The 15671-nt window shown below is 50.9% G+C and overlaps 7 protein-coding genes across 7 annotated transcripts; 2 read left to right on the top strand and 5 right to left on the bottom strand.

Moving 5' to 3' along the window:
* Positions 1 to 456: 456 nt before the first annotated feature.
* Positions 457 to 1242, bottom strand: BGZ61DRAFT_475451 (uncharacterized protein; the record flags this gene model as incomplete). Its single annotated transcript, XM_046248698.1, has 1 exon — positions 457 to 1242. One exon carries the CDS (start codon positions 1240 to 1242, stop codon positions 457 to 459), a length of 786 nt encoding a protein of 261 aa, XP_046107924.1.
* A 1051-nt stretch (positions 1243 to 2293) lies between these two features.
* Positions 2294 to 3388, bottom strand: BGZ61DRAFT_188254 (uncharacterized protein). Its single transcript, XM_046237777.1, has one exon. It carries the CDS (start codon positions 3298 to 3300, stop codon positions 2521 to 2523), a length of 780 nt encoding a protein of 259 aa, XP_046107925.1. The 5' UTR covers positions 3301 to 3388; the 3' UTR covers positions 2294 to 2520.
* Positions 3389 to 5464: 2076 nt separating this feature from the next.
* Positions 5465 to 6804, bottom strand: BGZ61DRAFT_345885 (major facilitator superfamily domain-containing protein; the record flags this gene model as incomplete). Its single annotated transcript, XM_046239831.1, has 2 exons — positions 5465 to 6443; positions 6512 to 6804. The coding sequence occupies 2 exons, from the start codon at positions 6802 to 6804 to the stop codon at positions 5465 to 5467; spliced, it is 1272 nt and encodes a 423-aa protein (XP_046107926.1).
* Positions 6805 to 8238: 1434 nt separating this feature from the next.
* BGZ61DRAFT_530030 (uncharacterized protein) lies at positions 8239 to 10421 on the top strand (the record flags this gene model as incomplete). The annotated part of the gene is made up of 3 exons (XM_046253498.1): positions 8239 to 8478; positions 8554 to 9075; positions 9144 to 10421. The coding sequence occupies 3 exons, from the start codon at positions 8239 to 8241 to the stop codon at positions 10419 to 10421; spliced, it is 2040 nt and encodes a 679-aa protein (XP_046107927.1).
* A 92-nt stretch (positions 10422 to 10513) lies between these two features.
* BGZ61DRAFT_586365 (uncharacterized protein) lies at positions 10514 to 11613 on the bottom strand. Its single transcript, XM_046256442.1, has 2 exons — positions 11049 to 11613; positions 10514 to 10990 (listed from the first exon to the last, which is right to left on the bottom strand). The coding sequence occupies exons 1-2, from the start codon at positions 11418 to 11420 to the stop codon at positions 10535 to 10537; spliced, it is 828 nt and encodes a 275-aa protein (XP_046107928.1). The 5' UTR covers positions 11421 to 11613; the 3' UTR covers positions 10514 to 10534.
* Positions 11614 to 12780: 1167 nt separating this feature from the next.
* Positions 12781 to 14527, top strand: BGZ61DRAFT_346621 (putative dimethylaniline monooxygenase; the record flags this gene model as incomplete). The annotated part of the gene is made up of 2 exons (XM_046239899.1): positions 12781 to 12817; positions 12876 to 14527. The coding sequence occupies 2 exons, from the start codon at positions 12781 to 12783 to the stop codon at positions 14525 to 14527; spliced, it is 1689 nt and encodes a 562-aa protein (XP_046107929.1).
* Positions 14528 to 14970: 443 nt separating this feature from the next.
* BGZ61DRAFT_415795 (NADH dehydrogenase iron-sulfur protein 7) lies at positions 14971 to 15530 on the bottom strand (the record flags this gene model as incomplete). Its single annotated transcript, XM_046243363.1, has 2 exons — positions 15474 to 15530; positions 14971 to 15421 (listed from the first exon to the last, which is right to left on the bottom strand). The coding sequence occupies exons 1-2, from the start codon at positions 15512 to 15514 to the stop codon at positions 14971 to 14973; spliced, it is 492 nt and encodes a 163-aa protein (XP_046107930.1). The 5' UTR covers positions 15515 to 15530.
* Between the last annotated feature and the right edge of the window lie 141 nt (positions 15531 to 15671).

Genomic DNA, 15671 nt, shown 5'->3' on the forward strand with positions numbered 1-15671 from the left:
AGGTGATACTATGTCCAACAGACCAAGATGCCATACATTTGATCAACCTGAAAGGGAGGGCCTCCAGTTCTTCAGACCAGCAATCTAACAGTGTGGACTTCCAGTGAGAGTTTGGTGTTATCCATGTCTCCCTAAAACAAGTTCGTCAATACAACAGCCCTGGAGGCCCAATTCATCCTATGTGTAAGAAACCAAACATTCCTCACTACATAGAAGATTCAAGACCACAGAAATTGCAAAATGTGAACTTGCTATTATCTTGCCATATAGAATGTAGGTTCCCTCTAGGTCTCCTTCTAGATGAATCTTCGCCCTCCTTTTACCCTTCTCCTGGATGGCTGACTGCAACTTGACTTTGGTTTAACTCCTACCGGATGTGCCGATATCGTCAGTCGGCTCCGTCTCTCTTATCATCTTTCCCCCCGAATTTTGAACTACACCAACTCTGTTCTTCTTTCACTTGTCGGCATCCTCATCTAACTTCTGAATGGGCCAGACCATAGGCCAAAATGGTATCTTTTCTTCCTCACCGGGCACTTGGATGAAGCCCTCGCCAAGGATTGTGAAACCAAGGTGCTCGTAGACTTGACGACCAAGAATGGTGGCCTGGAGGGTGCATACTAGTCCCTCCTTTCGCGCAACCTCCATGCCCCAACGGCAAAGGGTAGAGGCATGTCCATGACGCCGATGGTCGGGATGTGTGCCCAGGATTTGGAGCTTAATTCTGTCATCGCCGTATGCTTCGAAGTACTGCTCACAAAGCCAACCCGAATCCATAAAGGCCACGATGCGCTTGGGATCTGCGTCTCGACGGCTGGCACCACCGTTTTCCATCATCTCACGATTGGCTGGAGGGACGCAGGGGATTAGCAGGATGAACTTAAGAAGCGAAGGGAAGCCTAGTGAAGATCGAGAAACAACAACCATGAGGATAATCTTACGGTTTTGAGGCTGGTATCCAGACCCATGCTTTCTCTTGTTGACATAAGAGACATTCCACGCGGAGAAGGCAACGATGGTGGGTTTGCCATCGACGGTGTCCTCGATGACCTGCACGACCCAGTCATCAAAAGCAGGGTCAACGAACATACCCCAGATCATCTTGGTGTACTTGCGGTGGTCGTCGGGGAATTCTTCGCGGCGATTAAACCGATACGGCCACGGCTTGTCCGAGGGCATGGTGGCCAGCACGACATCGACAAGCTGGTCCAAGTCTGACGGGACCGCAATGCGCATCGTCATTTTGACTGTACAGCTGAGGAGGATTGCGGATGGGAAATTGACTGGTAGGAGCAAGGGGTTGAGATAATGAGATAGAGACTAGTTTGTAGCGGTGTAGGAGGATTTGGAGAACAAAGAAAGTCTTCCGAAGATGGGATTGCGAGAAGATATATAAGAGGGCGAGAGAACAGTGACGCACATTAGTGGGCGAGGTTAGGAGCTAGACCATGCCGTCTTCGTAAGTTTGCGTGTGGTGATAGACTACGTGGCCGTGGCTGAAGTGAGGCCAGCGAACAACGAATCACCCATGAAAAGACCACGCGGTCACAAAGTGTAAAAAATGGTGCAAAATTCGCCAATCAGGGTCAGGCTGAGACGGCAGCACGGCGATGAGGAAGGACTGGTGCACTTGTGACCTTGTCACAATGATAAGCGACATACGGCTACATCTGCTCATAGGTCAGCATTCTCTTCACTAGTTTGCAATCTTGCAGTGCTTCATTGGTAGAAAGGTGTGGTGAGATTGCGGCTCCGCCATCCCACTTCGTCACTTATGCGCCTTGTGTCCAACTGGACCTTGCACCAAGACTTTTGTCGAACCCTTTGCATGTCTGTGACGAAGATGGGATCCGTCAACATAATAGACAGTGATTTATCACCAAGGAATCTCAACTTTAGCCATTTAATTACAGTGATCAAGTCGCTGGCTACCCTGGTTTAATTACCCTAGTGTCCCCAGACTCGGAGAGAGCAATTGAAGATAGACTCCCTCGGTTTAGGGTCAGATAGGCCGAGTTGCGGGTCATTTCGGCATGGGGAAATGTGTAGTGGATAAGTGTTGAATTAGACTATATTATAGCACCCCAGCACCCGGGGTTTCAATTCGTTCATGCACAAACAGTTGTGATTAACGTTCATGCATCGCCTCCGGTCTGATGACTGGGTGAAGGAAGGATTCTCTCAAGAAAAATTCCAGACTATGAATTGGTTTGAACTATATGAATCACATACTGTCGTGGGTAGCCAGTAGTTGTAGCGCCCATGTGGAACGATATATAGCAAGCCTCCGTCACCTACTGACCAAATAATATCTAGGGTTTCCATGACTAAAGCATTCTTAATCATGTATAAAAATATTACTTGTAACGAATTAATTATCTAGAACTGTGCCTTCGATGGATCTAGTTCCAAGGATAATAACTGATACCAAGAGAGCCAATGCAGCGATCGAGTATGACCCGATTCCTGTCCCGCCCTGGACATCCTTCGTCACGGCAGACCAGGCAATAGTCAAGGTCGTTAATAAAATGACCATGCCAAAAACCCACCAGGCGACCAAAGCCCAGTCAACTTCTTCGACGATGTAAAAGCCCCAGCCATACGGCAAGTTCCGAGAATGATGGACCGAGTTGACCCAACACACCTTGCTGTAGAGCTTTTTGGGAAGCATCTCGGTAGCCATACCGATATGATCTCCAGGATATTTAAATATGTGCATAAAAATGTCAGGCGGGATAGGAAAATCTCCATGTTCGGGTGGACAGGGATCATAGAGATATTCCTCGCGCATGACTTCCTTGATTGATGGGATAGAGTCGACTTCGTAGTGGGTGACGCACTCTTGAGACTTCTGCAGGTACAAGAGCCTAAACTATTAAAATTCAGTATCTCGTTCGAGTTTTTGCTTGTAGGGTTCAGTGAGAACAAGGATACCTTGATGTAATGCATAGTCTTCGGTTTCACAAGACGCGAGTACCATTTCTTCTTGCGAAGATCCCCATACGCTTCTCGCAACTTGTTGAAAACTTTCTCATCATCGTCCATATCCGTAACATCGACGTTGGCCAACTTGATCAATCGCCTGCTTGTATTCACGCAGAGTAGCATGTACATTTTTGTTCCCCGTGGGAAGAAGCGACGTTGGACACTGTTCTCAATCTCGGTTGTGATAAGTTCCTCTGTGGGGGAGTCAAGTGGGGGGTTGCTGCTACGTGATGACCCAGACGCCAGACTTGATGAGGTAGACTGTGAATCTTCGTCGAGGCTTGAACTGGTCACGGAGATGGTGTTGAGATTCATTGGGCCGCTGGCTTGTTCAGCGAAGGCCAGGGCCGCGGCCTGACGATTTCGAGGCACTTCTAGACGAAGGCGTTTCCCGCACCGCTATTCATAGTCAGTGGTGAATCACGAGTGGCATTGTAGTTAGGGTCTTACACATGTCCAGGATATTCGCACAAATCCAGGAGAAACTTTTGGCTGCAAATAATCGCTCAAGAGATTTCGGTATTCTCCAAAGGACCGACAGACAGTGAGGAGCCAGGGAAACTTGGAACCGACTGGATCCTGACCCGGTCCTAGTGATTCGAATGCAGCGAATGAGGTCCCCACGGTTCGTCTCCGTTTGCCGTAACGTCCTTCGACAAGTTCTGAATCGGCAGGAATCAACGACTCGCTATTAGAAGACTCGATGTCATCCTTGAAGACGCGGCCTTCCTGCAGGTCGGTACGAGTCTCCTCTCTCAAGGTAACGTTTTCTTTCGTAAGCTCGCGGATAGAATTCTCGAGTTCGTGGATCCTTTCCTTGGCGACACGCTTCTCCTCAATGATAGCACGAGTCTCCTCTTTTAACGTTCCATTCTCGTCCTGGAGGGCGCGGATTTCCTCTTTGGCGGTACGGTTTTCCTCCTTTAAAGCACGGTACTCTTCCTTAAAGAAACGGATCTCTTCTATAAAGTTACGTTTCTCCTCCTTAAGGATACCCTCCTCTTCAGTGTTAAGATGGGTCTCATCCATAAGGGTGCGGATTTCCTCCTTGGCGGTACGGAATCTCTCCGTAAGGAGATGGTTGAAATCCCGAAATTTGAAGATTTCCTCCTTGAGGATTTCCGCCTGTGCGAGAGCGTCTTCATGGTGGGTCTTGAGATCGCGGTAGGAGAGCATGCTCTCGTTAAGTTTTTTGTCGGCGGCTTTCAGGGCAGCCTGGAGTTTCCCCTTGTCGGAGGTGAGCTTCCTCACAGCAGTGTTGTCAATATCCAAGTCTGCTGGGAATTTGTTATTGTAACGATAATCGAAATCCTCTATGGCAGCCTTGGCTTTATCCTTAGCGGAGTTGCGTTTCTTCACAACAGTGTTGGCTTGTTTCAAGTCATCGATGATTGTGGCATCGCGGGCATTTTCGTAGTCGATCTCGTCAACTTCGTAGGCCATATCGGCGGGAGTACTCGGGATGCTCTGACTGTGGGATGAACTAGAGTGGTCCATGGTGCCTGACCTCTTGCCAGAGGGGGCGGAGGACCTCTGATGCAGCGACATGGCAATAAGCTGCGAATGGTTGCTCGAGAAAAGAATGCGTCGATGGTGAGTTGACTGATGATTCGGCGATTTCCCAAAATTTTGATGGCGCTGACGATGGAAATATCCCAGCGGTTGCTGTCAAGTTGACTAGTTGACTCGGGACGAGGTTATCACCGGGAACGAAGGGCTGTGGGAGGATAGGCGCCGGGAACGAGGAGCATGCCGGGCGCGTGACCACGACGATGGGGTCAAACGCGTTGGGTTGTAGCTTATTTTAACTGAGTAAAATGCGTAATGGATAAAGGGCCAATATAACAATCTCTATTGGCGAGGCGTACAAGATTTTACTGCTGTAGTGATGCTGCTACTCGTCCCATGAGGCATTTTCTAGATATCCCTGCAGGCTGCAAGTCACATGAAACTAGGCAGCCTTTCAGCTGAGTCGGCAAAGTCCAGCACGCGTTTCTGCCCCGAACTAAACGGGAGTATTTCCTTCTAGTGTCTAAGGCGCGTACGAGGCAGTACTGGTAATGCCTAGCTGTAGTAGCTCGCCCGCGACAAAGGCACCCACGAAACCCGTTCCGCCCGTGACGAAAGTAGCCTGGGGTCGTGCGGCGGACGGTTTGGGCCTGCGGGCCGTGACGTTGTCGAATGTGAAGCTGGGGTTATTCAATATCATTGAAGAAGTTGTATCACGGTACGAATCTTGTAGATCTTTGATCGGGAGTATGGCGTTTGCACCCGGGCTGACAAAATCTGGTGCGGAACTGGCCAACGTATCCCATCCTATACATGGGAGACACACCGAGAAACTGGAGGTTACCATAGAATATTAAGCTATTTACCTATAATTGTGAGATGCAGAGAGGAGAGTGTGGTGCTGATAGAAAACTGATCCAAGTTGACCCAAGTCTATCGGTTAGAGGATTCCGTAATCGGTCGTGACAATTTACCCAGCAGCGAATTTTGACATAGCACGCAGCCTTGCCCCAAACAAATAGAAGAGAAATGGAGCTGGGATTCCAATGGCGATACTAATGAAAGCCAAGACACTGGTACCCCATCCATAGTCGAGGCGCTGATATAGGTACGGGGCAAATAGTGGAAAGGCGAAGCCAGCTAGACTTCGGAGTACAACTGCGGCGGCGAGACCGCTTGCGGCGAAGCGGCTGTAGCTGTCGATGACGTATCCCTGCATGCCCTGCAAGCACACCAATGTCCCAGCGACGAAGATAGAGATGCCGATGTTGGGCATGATCCAGTGAACGTGGCCCTGTACGCTCCAGCCGTACCAGAACAGTCCGATGGGAACGAGAACCGATCCGAGAAACATGGACGGGACGCGGAACTCGGGGCGCCTGACACCGCCGTTTTCCTCCTTCAGTCGACGATAGATACGATCTACAAAGTGTATGCTGACCATGGCGCCGAATATGCTGCCGACTGCTAACGAGATGAAGTTGAGCCCGCTGATGCCGAGGCTCTCGCCGTACACGTCGGTCCAGACGACAGGAAAGGTTACCGTGATCAGGTAGGTGACTCCGAAAAGATAAGCCATATACAGCGCGATGACTTGGACGATTGGTTGTGTTGCGAGCATACGAGCCGGCCGCACCAAAGCATCGCCGATGGTGCTTACTAGACTCTTTGTCGAGTCCCGGCCAGTGTGCAGCTTCGGGTTGCCAGTCTCTTTGACAAGACGCTCTCGTTTCCTCCAAAGAATAATTGGAGCATATGTCTCCCGCAACCAGAGCAAGCCAGCTACCTGGATGATTCCAGCCGCAATACTGGTCGACCAGAAAACCCAACGCCACGTCGTTCTCTCGGCAATGAAGCCAGCCGCGACAGGTCCGACGACAGGCCCAAGCATCGGGCCAAGACTGTAAATGCCAACAGCTTTCCCACGTTCTTCTGGAGACCAACAGTCACTAAATGTGTCACGAGGAATTAGTAAATATCAATCCCCGGAGATATCACATAAATGGACCTGTGTTACCTGATGACTCCAGCGCCAATAGCAAGAGGCGCGCTCCCGCCGATGCCAGCAAGGAAGCGAAACACAAAGAACTCAGCTTTGTTCTGCGTCAACCCGCAGCTGAGGTTCCAGATTAGATAAAAAAGATTGCTGAACTGCAAGACGCGGGAGCGGCCAAAAACCTCAGAGATGGGACCGAAAAAGAGTGGACCAAGGGCATACCCGAGGATGAAGATGGACAGAGCCATTTCCACTTCGATCTCTTTCTTCATGCCGAGATCCTCGCCAAGTTTGGTAAGAGCCGGAGCAACCATTGACGACGAGACAGGTGAGATGAAAGTGAATGTGGACATGACGATGGTGACGACCATCTTCTCTTTCGTCGTCCAATTCTTCGGGTTTGCAGCGTCTTGTGGTGTTTCCCAGGTAACGAGATCTCGGTCGTCAGGTGGTCCGTCTAGATTTTCTCTAGGTAGGATTCCTGCTTCTAGATCTGTCTCCTTTGCATGTCCATCTTGATTCTCATTTGTTGTCTCTGGTGTACTCCCAAAGGGTGGTTGCTCCGGCTCGGAGGGATTGCTGCCGCCCCGAGACATGCTGGTCGAAGATGTCGTTGAATAATGGATGAATGATTGATTCTGTTTGACCTTTTCAAACCTCAGATGACTTTCACAGGGACATTAATGCTCATTATATACAACGTTGTTGTTGTGATGCCTGTTCGGATTTTCATGGTGCTTAAAACCCGAGAGCTAATTGGCGCTGACGACACTCAACCTGGCCAAGCGATCGTAATAAAACGGGAATTATCACCTCCTAAGTTTTCCCCGGCAATAATTTTGGCTGTTTGAAAATTTGCATTTTGCTTTTAGGAAGGGGACGATCCGGCTCATCCCTTAGACACACCCAACAACGCCGGCCTGGGTGATTCAAAGCTGTGGGTCTGCCCAGCGCATTCTCCTTTCATGTAAGTTAGGACATCCCAGTTTCATTAGCAGCGCAAAATGGAAGTGGAAGAGCGACATGTTTCTCCTGACGTGGACCTCGAAAGTGAAGATGTCATGAAGCATGCCCCGGGGAGACACCGTCCTCAACATTTGGGCCAATCTGTGACGTTTGTGTTAAAATCCGAGGGACCATTCAAAGGCGTGGCTCGGCTTTTAACATAACGAGATCGCCCGTTTTAGGAAAGGCCTTGTGGGGCTGAGTGAGAGCGGGCGGCTTATATCCGCTATCGATGATGGTGAGATGCCATTCTCATCCTTCACGTCGACAGAGATCTAAAATCCGAATCCAAGAACACGTCATCTGCATCTCAGACGACTCAGACACAAACTGAACTCAACCAGCTTGTCGTGTATTGTATTTGTTAACGGACTTGTGCGAACAGATTGATGGAGAAACGCAGGAAAAATGCGACCAACGCAGGACATCCGGGCCAACGAAAGGGTCCGACAACACCACAACTTAGCTGCGAGCTTTGTCGCGAACGCAAGGTCAAATGCGACAAACTCAACCCTTGTTCCAATTGCGTATCATCTAGAGTCGCTTGCGTCCCGATTCAACGGCTGCGACTGCCTCGCGGTCGCCATGTGCACCGCTCACATAGAGTGTCACAGGAGCAGACGCCGCTGACTGCTCACTCGCGCGTTCATGCAGCTACCTCAATCGATGAGAACCTCAATCATAAGAGCCATCGCAGGCTCGAAGCCGGCGTTGATTCTATAGGTTCAGCGAGGGCAAACACTATGTTCGGGGGAAGCCGAGAGCAGGTGCGTTCAGATACGTACTCCAACGTTCAAGTTGCCAAAGTTTGGGTCGATGAGGGATCTAAATCCAGGCCACAGTCACTCGAAGATACAGAAACACCGGTGGAGAATTCAGTGTGCGCAGAGAATGTGATTCCGAGCCCAGCAACTTCGGAGAACAGCGAGAAGCAGGGGTGCTTGGCACAACGAGGTCCTTCTTGGGGAGACTTGGCTGAAGAGGTAGGACATGTCGCACTCATAAATATTAGGAAAATAACTGCATAGAAGTTGGCTAGCTGACACTTCACTGATAAGATACATCATATCCGTCGCGTGGTAGATTCAAGTCCAGGCGAGATTGAGCTGGACAAATCGCCAGCACTCGACTCTAGCCAGGCAATTTCGGCTACAAACTGCATGAGAGTGTTGGGTCTTTGCAGTTTAAACAGCCGGTCGTCAATCCCGCAAGATATACCCATAAGTCCTGTTGCTATCTTTCGCGACAAGGTGGCCGCGGGCGAACTCTGTCGAGTATATCTTCGACAGGTTGACCCGATCATCAAGATTCTCCATCGGCCAACCCTCAGCAGATGGATGGTACAGGGGGAGGAATATCTGGCACACTTGGACTCCCATACATCGGCTGAGGCTCTGAGCTCGGCAGTTTGTTACTCGGCGGCTTGCTCTATGACTGAAAACCAGTGCTTGACACTGTTTCATACTAGCAAGGCCATCCTCGTGGCAGATTGCCGGAGTGAATGTGAGGCTGCACTTGAGAAGTCCTGCGTCCTCTCAACCAAGGACATCACTGTCCTACAGGCGTTTGTCCTGTATCTGGTAGGCACTTTCCTTCTCATTAAAGAACAGAAACAGAGGATCTAACATTGACCACTTCGTCGAATTAGGTTGGGAGGAGAGCAGAAGAACGAAGTAGAGACGTATGGACCTTGATCGCAGTGGCTGTCAGAATTGCAAAATCCCTCTGCCTACAACCGGCTAGAAGGAAGGAACCGGGACAAGACGAGACCTTCTTCAACGAGCAGATGCGAAAGAGGCTTTGGTTCGCCGTCTGTATCATGGATCTCCAGGCATGTTTCGGACCAGCCTCTGCCCCGCTTACAGACCCAGATGATGCTGGAGATTGGATGGCACCAGCACACATCAATGACGGTGATTTTGGGCCAACGACAAAAAACAAAATCCCGGATAGGGAAGAACTGACGGACATGACGTTTGCGCTGGTCACCTACCACGCAATGCCAAGTGGGCGCTTGACTATATCCTCTTTGCAAAGAGAGAAGAATGTCGCCCATCACAATGATGGCGAGAGTGGAGGAATGGCGGCTTCGCCCACCACGACAGAGGCAGATTCCCAGTTACAGCTCCTACAACGCTTCGAGACACAGGTGTTTACCCTCCTACGGTTTTGTGACCCAGAATCATCTCCATATGCTTGGTTCACATGGCACAACACGCAGTGCTTCGTAGCAGCATTGCGGCTTTCAGCCCTACGCCCACTGAAGCCCGAGGCCGGCCAAGCACCTCCCCAGCGCATGGAAGATCACACGGAGCTCCTGCGTCTAACGTTGACTGTCCTTGAGAAGGCGCGTCTGATGCATACAGATACACGAGGAGAGGGATTCCGCTGGTGCGTGAGCATTCCATGGCACACTCTGGCAATTGCCTTTGCCGAGTGCTATGTCTGTGATGACACGGCCCTTTTGCGCCGTGTCTGGCCGCTGGTTGAGGCGTCGTACCAACGCCATCGAGATGCCATCGCGAAACATAACGACGGGGTGCTACAGGGACCCTTGGCAAAGTTAATGCGCCGTACGCGTGAAAGGCTGGCTCTGCTCTTAGAAGCCGGTTGTGATTCGGGAGAGAGTCCATGTGAGAGACCAGTGGCAGACTTGACTAAGATTTCAGACACCATTCCAACTCCCAGCTCTGAACTGGCAACTGGGGCAGCGGCTGTCTTGTTTACACCGCCGCAGATGTGGAACCCGACTCCGCTGTGCTTGGAAACCCCGTCTGAAATGCCCACTGATATCCCTGTAGGCACGCCTCCCTCGATGGACGTGTCGGATCAGTCATGGAGGATGTGGGAGGAATTTGTGGCTGGAATCGCTGTCGAGGAGTTTGGAAGTCCTAGCATGTTCCTATATGAGGACTTTAATGACTGAGGTAGGGCAGGTCGGGTGCACATCTTAGAGCGAGAAAAGCGATATATCAAGTTTCATTCGACCGGTCTCAATCCTTTAAACCATGCCAAAGCCTGCTGTACATATTATATCATTCATTGGTCATAACTAATTAAGCCATCAATGGTACCAGCATGCAGACCTCCAGTGATCGGGATGTCTGCCGCGGTGGTAAAACGGGAAGCGCTACTTAGCAGGTAAATAACAGCACCCGTGAGGTCATTCTGTGTGCTCAGTCGCTTCATCGGGGGCGCGAGCCACATTTGCTCGCCCTCCCGCTTGCTCTTGGACGCTCTCACATCTCGCGTCATGTCAGAGTCGACAAACCCTGGTGAGATGGTGTTGACGCGGATGTTGTGGGGTGCCAGCTCAACAGCCAGGGCCTTTGACAGCATCATCACGCCGCCCTTGGACGCGTTGTAAGCGGCCATACGGTATCCCGGTAGCCCGATGTGGGCTGACTGCGAGGCAATAAGGACCATGCTGCCGCCTGAGCCTCTTCCAATCAGGTGCTTGGCAACCATCTGCGCTGTGAAGAATGTGCCCCGTACCTGTCTTGAGTATCAGCACTGCATGTAGTACAAAGTGAGGCATGTTGGCTGAGCTTACGTTGATGTTCTGGATTCGTGTGAACTCGTCCCAGGTTTGATCCACAAATGGCTTGTCGATGGCGATCCCCGCACAAGGCACGCATCCATCAATAGATCCCAGCTCCTCCAATGCCCGAGTGAAAGCGCTGGTCAGGCTCGACTCATCTGTGACATCGGCCCGAATGTAGACGGTCTTTGCGCCGAACTTTGTGCTGAGGGTGTTGAACTCCTCGACGGGCTTTTCCTGGATGTCCATGACAGCGACGTTGCCGCCCATCTCACAAATGGCGCGCGTCACAGCGAAGCCAATGCCTTGGGCTCCTCCTGTGACAATGTAATTGCGCTTGCCCAGATCGAACATCGGGCGCACATCTTCGAGAGCGTCGGCCATGGTGAGCGGTGTAGAGTGGGAGCGGGAAAATGATAAGGATTCGGTGAAACTTGGTCCCCTCGCGATGTCGGCTCGGGGCCGACAGTTTATATCTTGCCCAGCAGTTTCAGCAAACCCTAATAATGAGTCGATGACGGGAGCCACATGGCATTGATTGGTCTGTTGATCCGTGGCAATCACCCCTCACCAAGTGCCAGCCCGTATCCGACGAAATGGCGGATAGAAACTGCTCATAGCCGACACGTAATCAATTGGCCGCCATTTGCTCTGACAAGGACCTGTCCACCTTATCTTTCACTTGACCATTATTGCTAAGTCATCGCTGGGTTTCCTGTTCTGGCCTTGCTCGTTTTAGTCTAGCCTGTTGTCACTGATGCGTGGCCAAAGGGAGCTACAAGATAAACCCATCCGCCCCTCGCACAAAGTCTAGACAAATCCGGGGAAACCTGGGGCGGTGATAAGAACGCTACCCGAAGAGTGATAACACACTGTGTGAAGACGTGGCGGGCACTCCATAAAACCCCTGGAATTGGGGTTCTACGAAGTCGGGATTCGTCAATGTCGCACATGCATCCGATTGAATGAAGCGGGTAATGTCGTGTATAGCTGGCCGGGAACATGGATACTGCGGTTGTGAACATAGTCGGTTGCCTGCTACGACTCGCATTTAATTCGTAGATGGCATGCCGTCCTCTGTCGCACCATGGTTAATTGGACAATAGAGCGGCCAAGGCACTTCCCGAGGGGATACAGAGAACACGAATCATGGCAAAAGGCAACGACCAAACCTATGCCGTACGATCGTGTTGCAGATCCGCTGTGTCGCGCATGGGTGACTTCGGCAGCCGAAATTACCGAGTGACACCTCAATCAGGCACGCATGAAAGCAGCGAGACACGAGACCTTCTTATCTTCATAGGATTCAATTGAGCATTCGCATCAAGAATTTGTGTAATACACGCCATTGAACCCGATGACGAGTAGAACCCTGAGCTTGGTTGGACAGCGTCTGCTTCGTACCCAGATTTGAGTCAGCTCCCCCTGAGTCGGATCGACTAGCGCAGGGACTATCACAGCGGGCGCGTTCTTATCGACGGAGCCGCCTCCAATCCAATGGAGGATTATGGGCATTCTTAGTGCCGAACTCTAGCTGTGTGACAGTGTTTCGGGCACGGTATAGTGTGTAACGGACGGCATTGTCGATATCAAACTGTGCAATACCCGACTATGGAACTTGAATTAAATAAGAGTACCACGATTCAGCCATGTAATGTCGACACATTCGAGAACTCCGTTGTCTTTACTCCTCAAGAAACACAAACACTCACTCTTTGACATTGGCCATCTACGTGCAGAAATTATGAGCGACTCTTACGATCTCATCGTGATTGGTGCCGGTATGTAGTGGCCTCATCCTGCGTCGACAAAACAGTGTCGATTACTGACAAATCTCAGGGTGGTATGGTCTTGCGGCTGCAAAGACGTACATCGAGTTGCACCCAGAAGAGAAAATCCTAGTCATTGAAGCAGAGAACAGCTGTGGAGGAACATGGTCCAAAGACAGACTGTACCCTGGATTGAAGTCAAACAATCTCTGGGGCTCTTATGAGTATGCCGACTTGCCCATGTCGGAGGACATCTACGGCGTGAAACCCGGCGAGCATATCCCCGGAGCAATCCTCCACCGCTATCTCACAGACTTTGCCAAGAAATTCGGCGTCTTTGAGCGGACGAAATTCAACACCAAAGTCGATGGCGTCAAGGCTACCGATGACGGCGGCTGGGAGATTGAAGTCTCCGCAAAGGCTGGCGGCGCTCAGGAGACCTTTCAGACCAAGAAGTTGATCGTGGCCACTGGCTTGACATCGCAACCCAACATGCCCAGTTATCCTGGCCAAGAAACATTCACCTCCCGGCTATTCCACGCCAAAGACTTCTGCACTCAGTCCGACACAGTCAACACGTGCAAGAAAACGGTCGTGGTCGGAGGAGGAAAATCCGCCTTCGATTGTGCCTACGCATTCGCGTCGACCGGTGATACCCAAGTCGACTTGATCATACGACCAACAGGACAGGGTCCAGTATGGCTCTGCCCGCCATACGTCACTCCGTGGAAGAAGATGATGGAAGAGCTCCTGAACGTACGAATGCTGACGTGGTTCAGCCCTTGCCCGTGGGGAGGGGAAGATGGCTTTGGTACGCCGCGGGGTCTACTTCACGGCACTGCTGTGGGACGATTCCTAGTGGAGAACTTCTGGAATGTGCTCAGTTCTTCCGTTATTCAAGACCACGGTTACGATGAGCACCCGGAGTTGTTCAAGCTCAAGCCCTGGCAGAACGCGTTCTGGACCGGCAGTGGCATCGGAATCCACAACTACCCTACCAACTTCTTTGACCTGGTCAAGGAGGGAAAGATCCGTGTTCACATTGCCGATATTGCCAAATTAGATGGTACCACGGTCCATCTCACCAACGGAGAGGCCATCGACACCGACGCTGTCATTTGCGCGACAGGTTGGAAGAAAGAGTCGAGCATCAAATTCGCCAACTTCAGCAGCGCTCTCGAAAAGTCCCCCGAGGAGCGTGAGAGTCTCATCGCACAGGCCGACAAGGAGGTTCGCGACACCTTCCCAGGCCTCAAGGCCCAACCTATTCTTAGATACGAGCCCAAGAAGGAAGAGCCGCTGCGCAACTACCGGTTCATCATCCCTTCCGAAGCAGTATTCAAGCGCAATATTGCATTTGCCGGCATGGTCTCGACCACCTCCACTTCCATGTTCGCCACGACCCAGGCCTTGTGGATCTGTGCCTTCTTTGACGGAAAGCTGAAGCGAGCGCCAAAGTCTGCCGACGAAGTTACGAAAGAAATAATGCTTCACTCTCAATTCGGGAAGTGGAGGTATCCCTGCGGATACGGAGCCAACCTTCCAGACTTTGCCTTCGATTCCCTTCCATACGTGGATCTGTTGCTAAATGATATGGGTCTACGGAGCCACCGAAAGGAAACGGCCATGTTGGAATTGACAGAGACGTACAAGCCGCGGGATTACAAGGGCTTGACACAGGAATGGGCAGAGTTGCAGTCGAAAGATAAGTATTTAAACTAAGATAGCGTTGTATTCAGAGTAGCATTTTATACATTTTCCGTTCCAGATAAAATATCCCACACATATGATAGTAGTAAAATTGCCCAGTTAGTGATTAAAGTCAACTTGTTGTGGGGCCGCGCAGCACAATCCATGCCAGGAACACAACCTGGATAGAAACTTCTATAACCATATAAAATTTGACACCTGGTGAAGTCTTACGTAGCTCTAGGGTAGGTAACTTACGAGTAGTTTTTGGGGCGCGGCGCGATCTGCCCTAGAATACGAAGCTATACATTCTATTTTTCTTATGGATTACGCAGCTCGAGCTCTATTCGAGATCGCCGAGTATTGTACAAACATCTAGGGGGTTGGAATTTTGGTGGCCTTTAGAGGTACAATTCTAATAGGAACAATTGACGCCGGAAACGATATACCACTGCGAAGCCGATGACGTTTCCTGTTCACTTCCTATACCACATCCTTGAAGTCTTTGTTCGGCGAATCTTTCTTTGCAACTGAAAGATTCCATATAGCAGTGCCTCTGCTGTAGGAGGGCATCCTGGGACGTAGATATCCACAGGGACAAGTCGATCAACGCCTCGGACCACGCTGTAGCTGTAATGATAATATCCACCGCCGTTAGCACAGCTCCCCATGCTGATGACCCATTTAGGCTCGGGCATTTGGTCGTAGCACTGGCGAAGAGCCGGCCCCATCTTATTCGTAACGGTGCCGGCAACTATCATGACGTCGGAGTGGCGAGGCGAAGCGCGGAAGATGATACCAAGGCGATCTTGGTCGTAGCGGGACATGGAAGAGTGCATCATTTCGACAGCACAGCAGGCGAGACCGAAACTAAGTGGCCAGAAGGAACCGTTTCGAGCCCAGGAGGCGATCGTGTCCGCGGTTGTACTAGAATTGCGATTAGACTGTGGAGAGGATGTGGAAGAGATGAATTAGGTACAGGATATGTTCAACCACGCCTGTTGGTTTAACTTCGCTCATGAGTGCTCGCTCTTTTCTGTTCGGTTTGGAAATTGAGCTTGGAGGTGTCATGGGTGCCCGTGGTTGTCTGGTGGATGCGCCGGTTGCATTGGCAGGAGTGTTGTGCAAAGCCCGCCCTCCGCTACACGCTGCTAAATGGGATTGACCGGGAATGAAT

Source organism: Ilyonectria robusta, assembly GCF_021365365.1.
Source record: "Ilyonectria robusta strain PMI_751 chromosome Unknown BGZ61scaffold_5, whole genome shotgun sequence".
Classification (NCBI taxonomy): Eukaryota; Fungi; Ascomycota; class Sordariomycetes; order Hypocreales; family Nectriaceae; genus Ilyonectria; species Ilyonectria robusta.

Bases quoted from the DNA above. Each gene is read 5' to 3' on its own strand.
- BGZ61DRAFT_188254 (XM_046237777.1), bottom strand. From the start codon at position 3,300: ATGAATCTCAACACCATCTCCGTGACCAGTTCAAGCCTCGACGAAGAT.
- BGZ61DRAFT_586365 (XM_046256442.1), bottom strand. From the start codon at position 11,420: ATGGCCGACGCTCTCGAAGATGTGCGCCCGATGTTCGATCTGGGCAAG. The intron at 10,991-11,048 runs GTAAGCTCAGCC...TACTCAAGACAG, and splicing joins CACGAATCCAGAACATCAAC to GTACGGGGCACATTCTTCAC.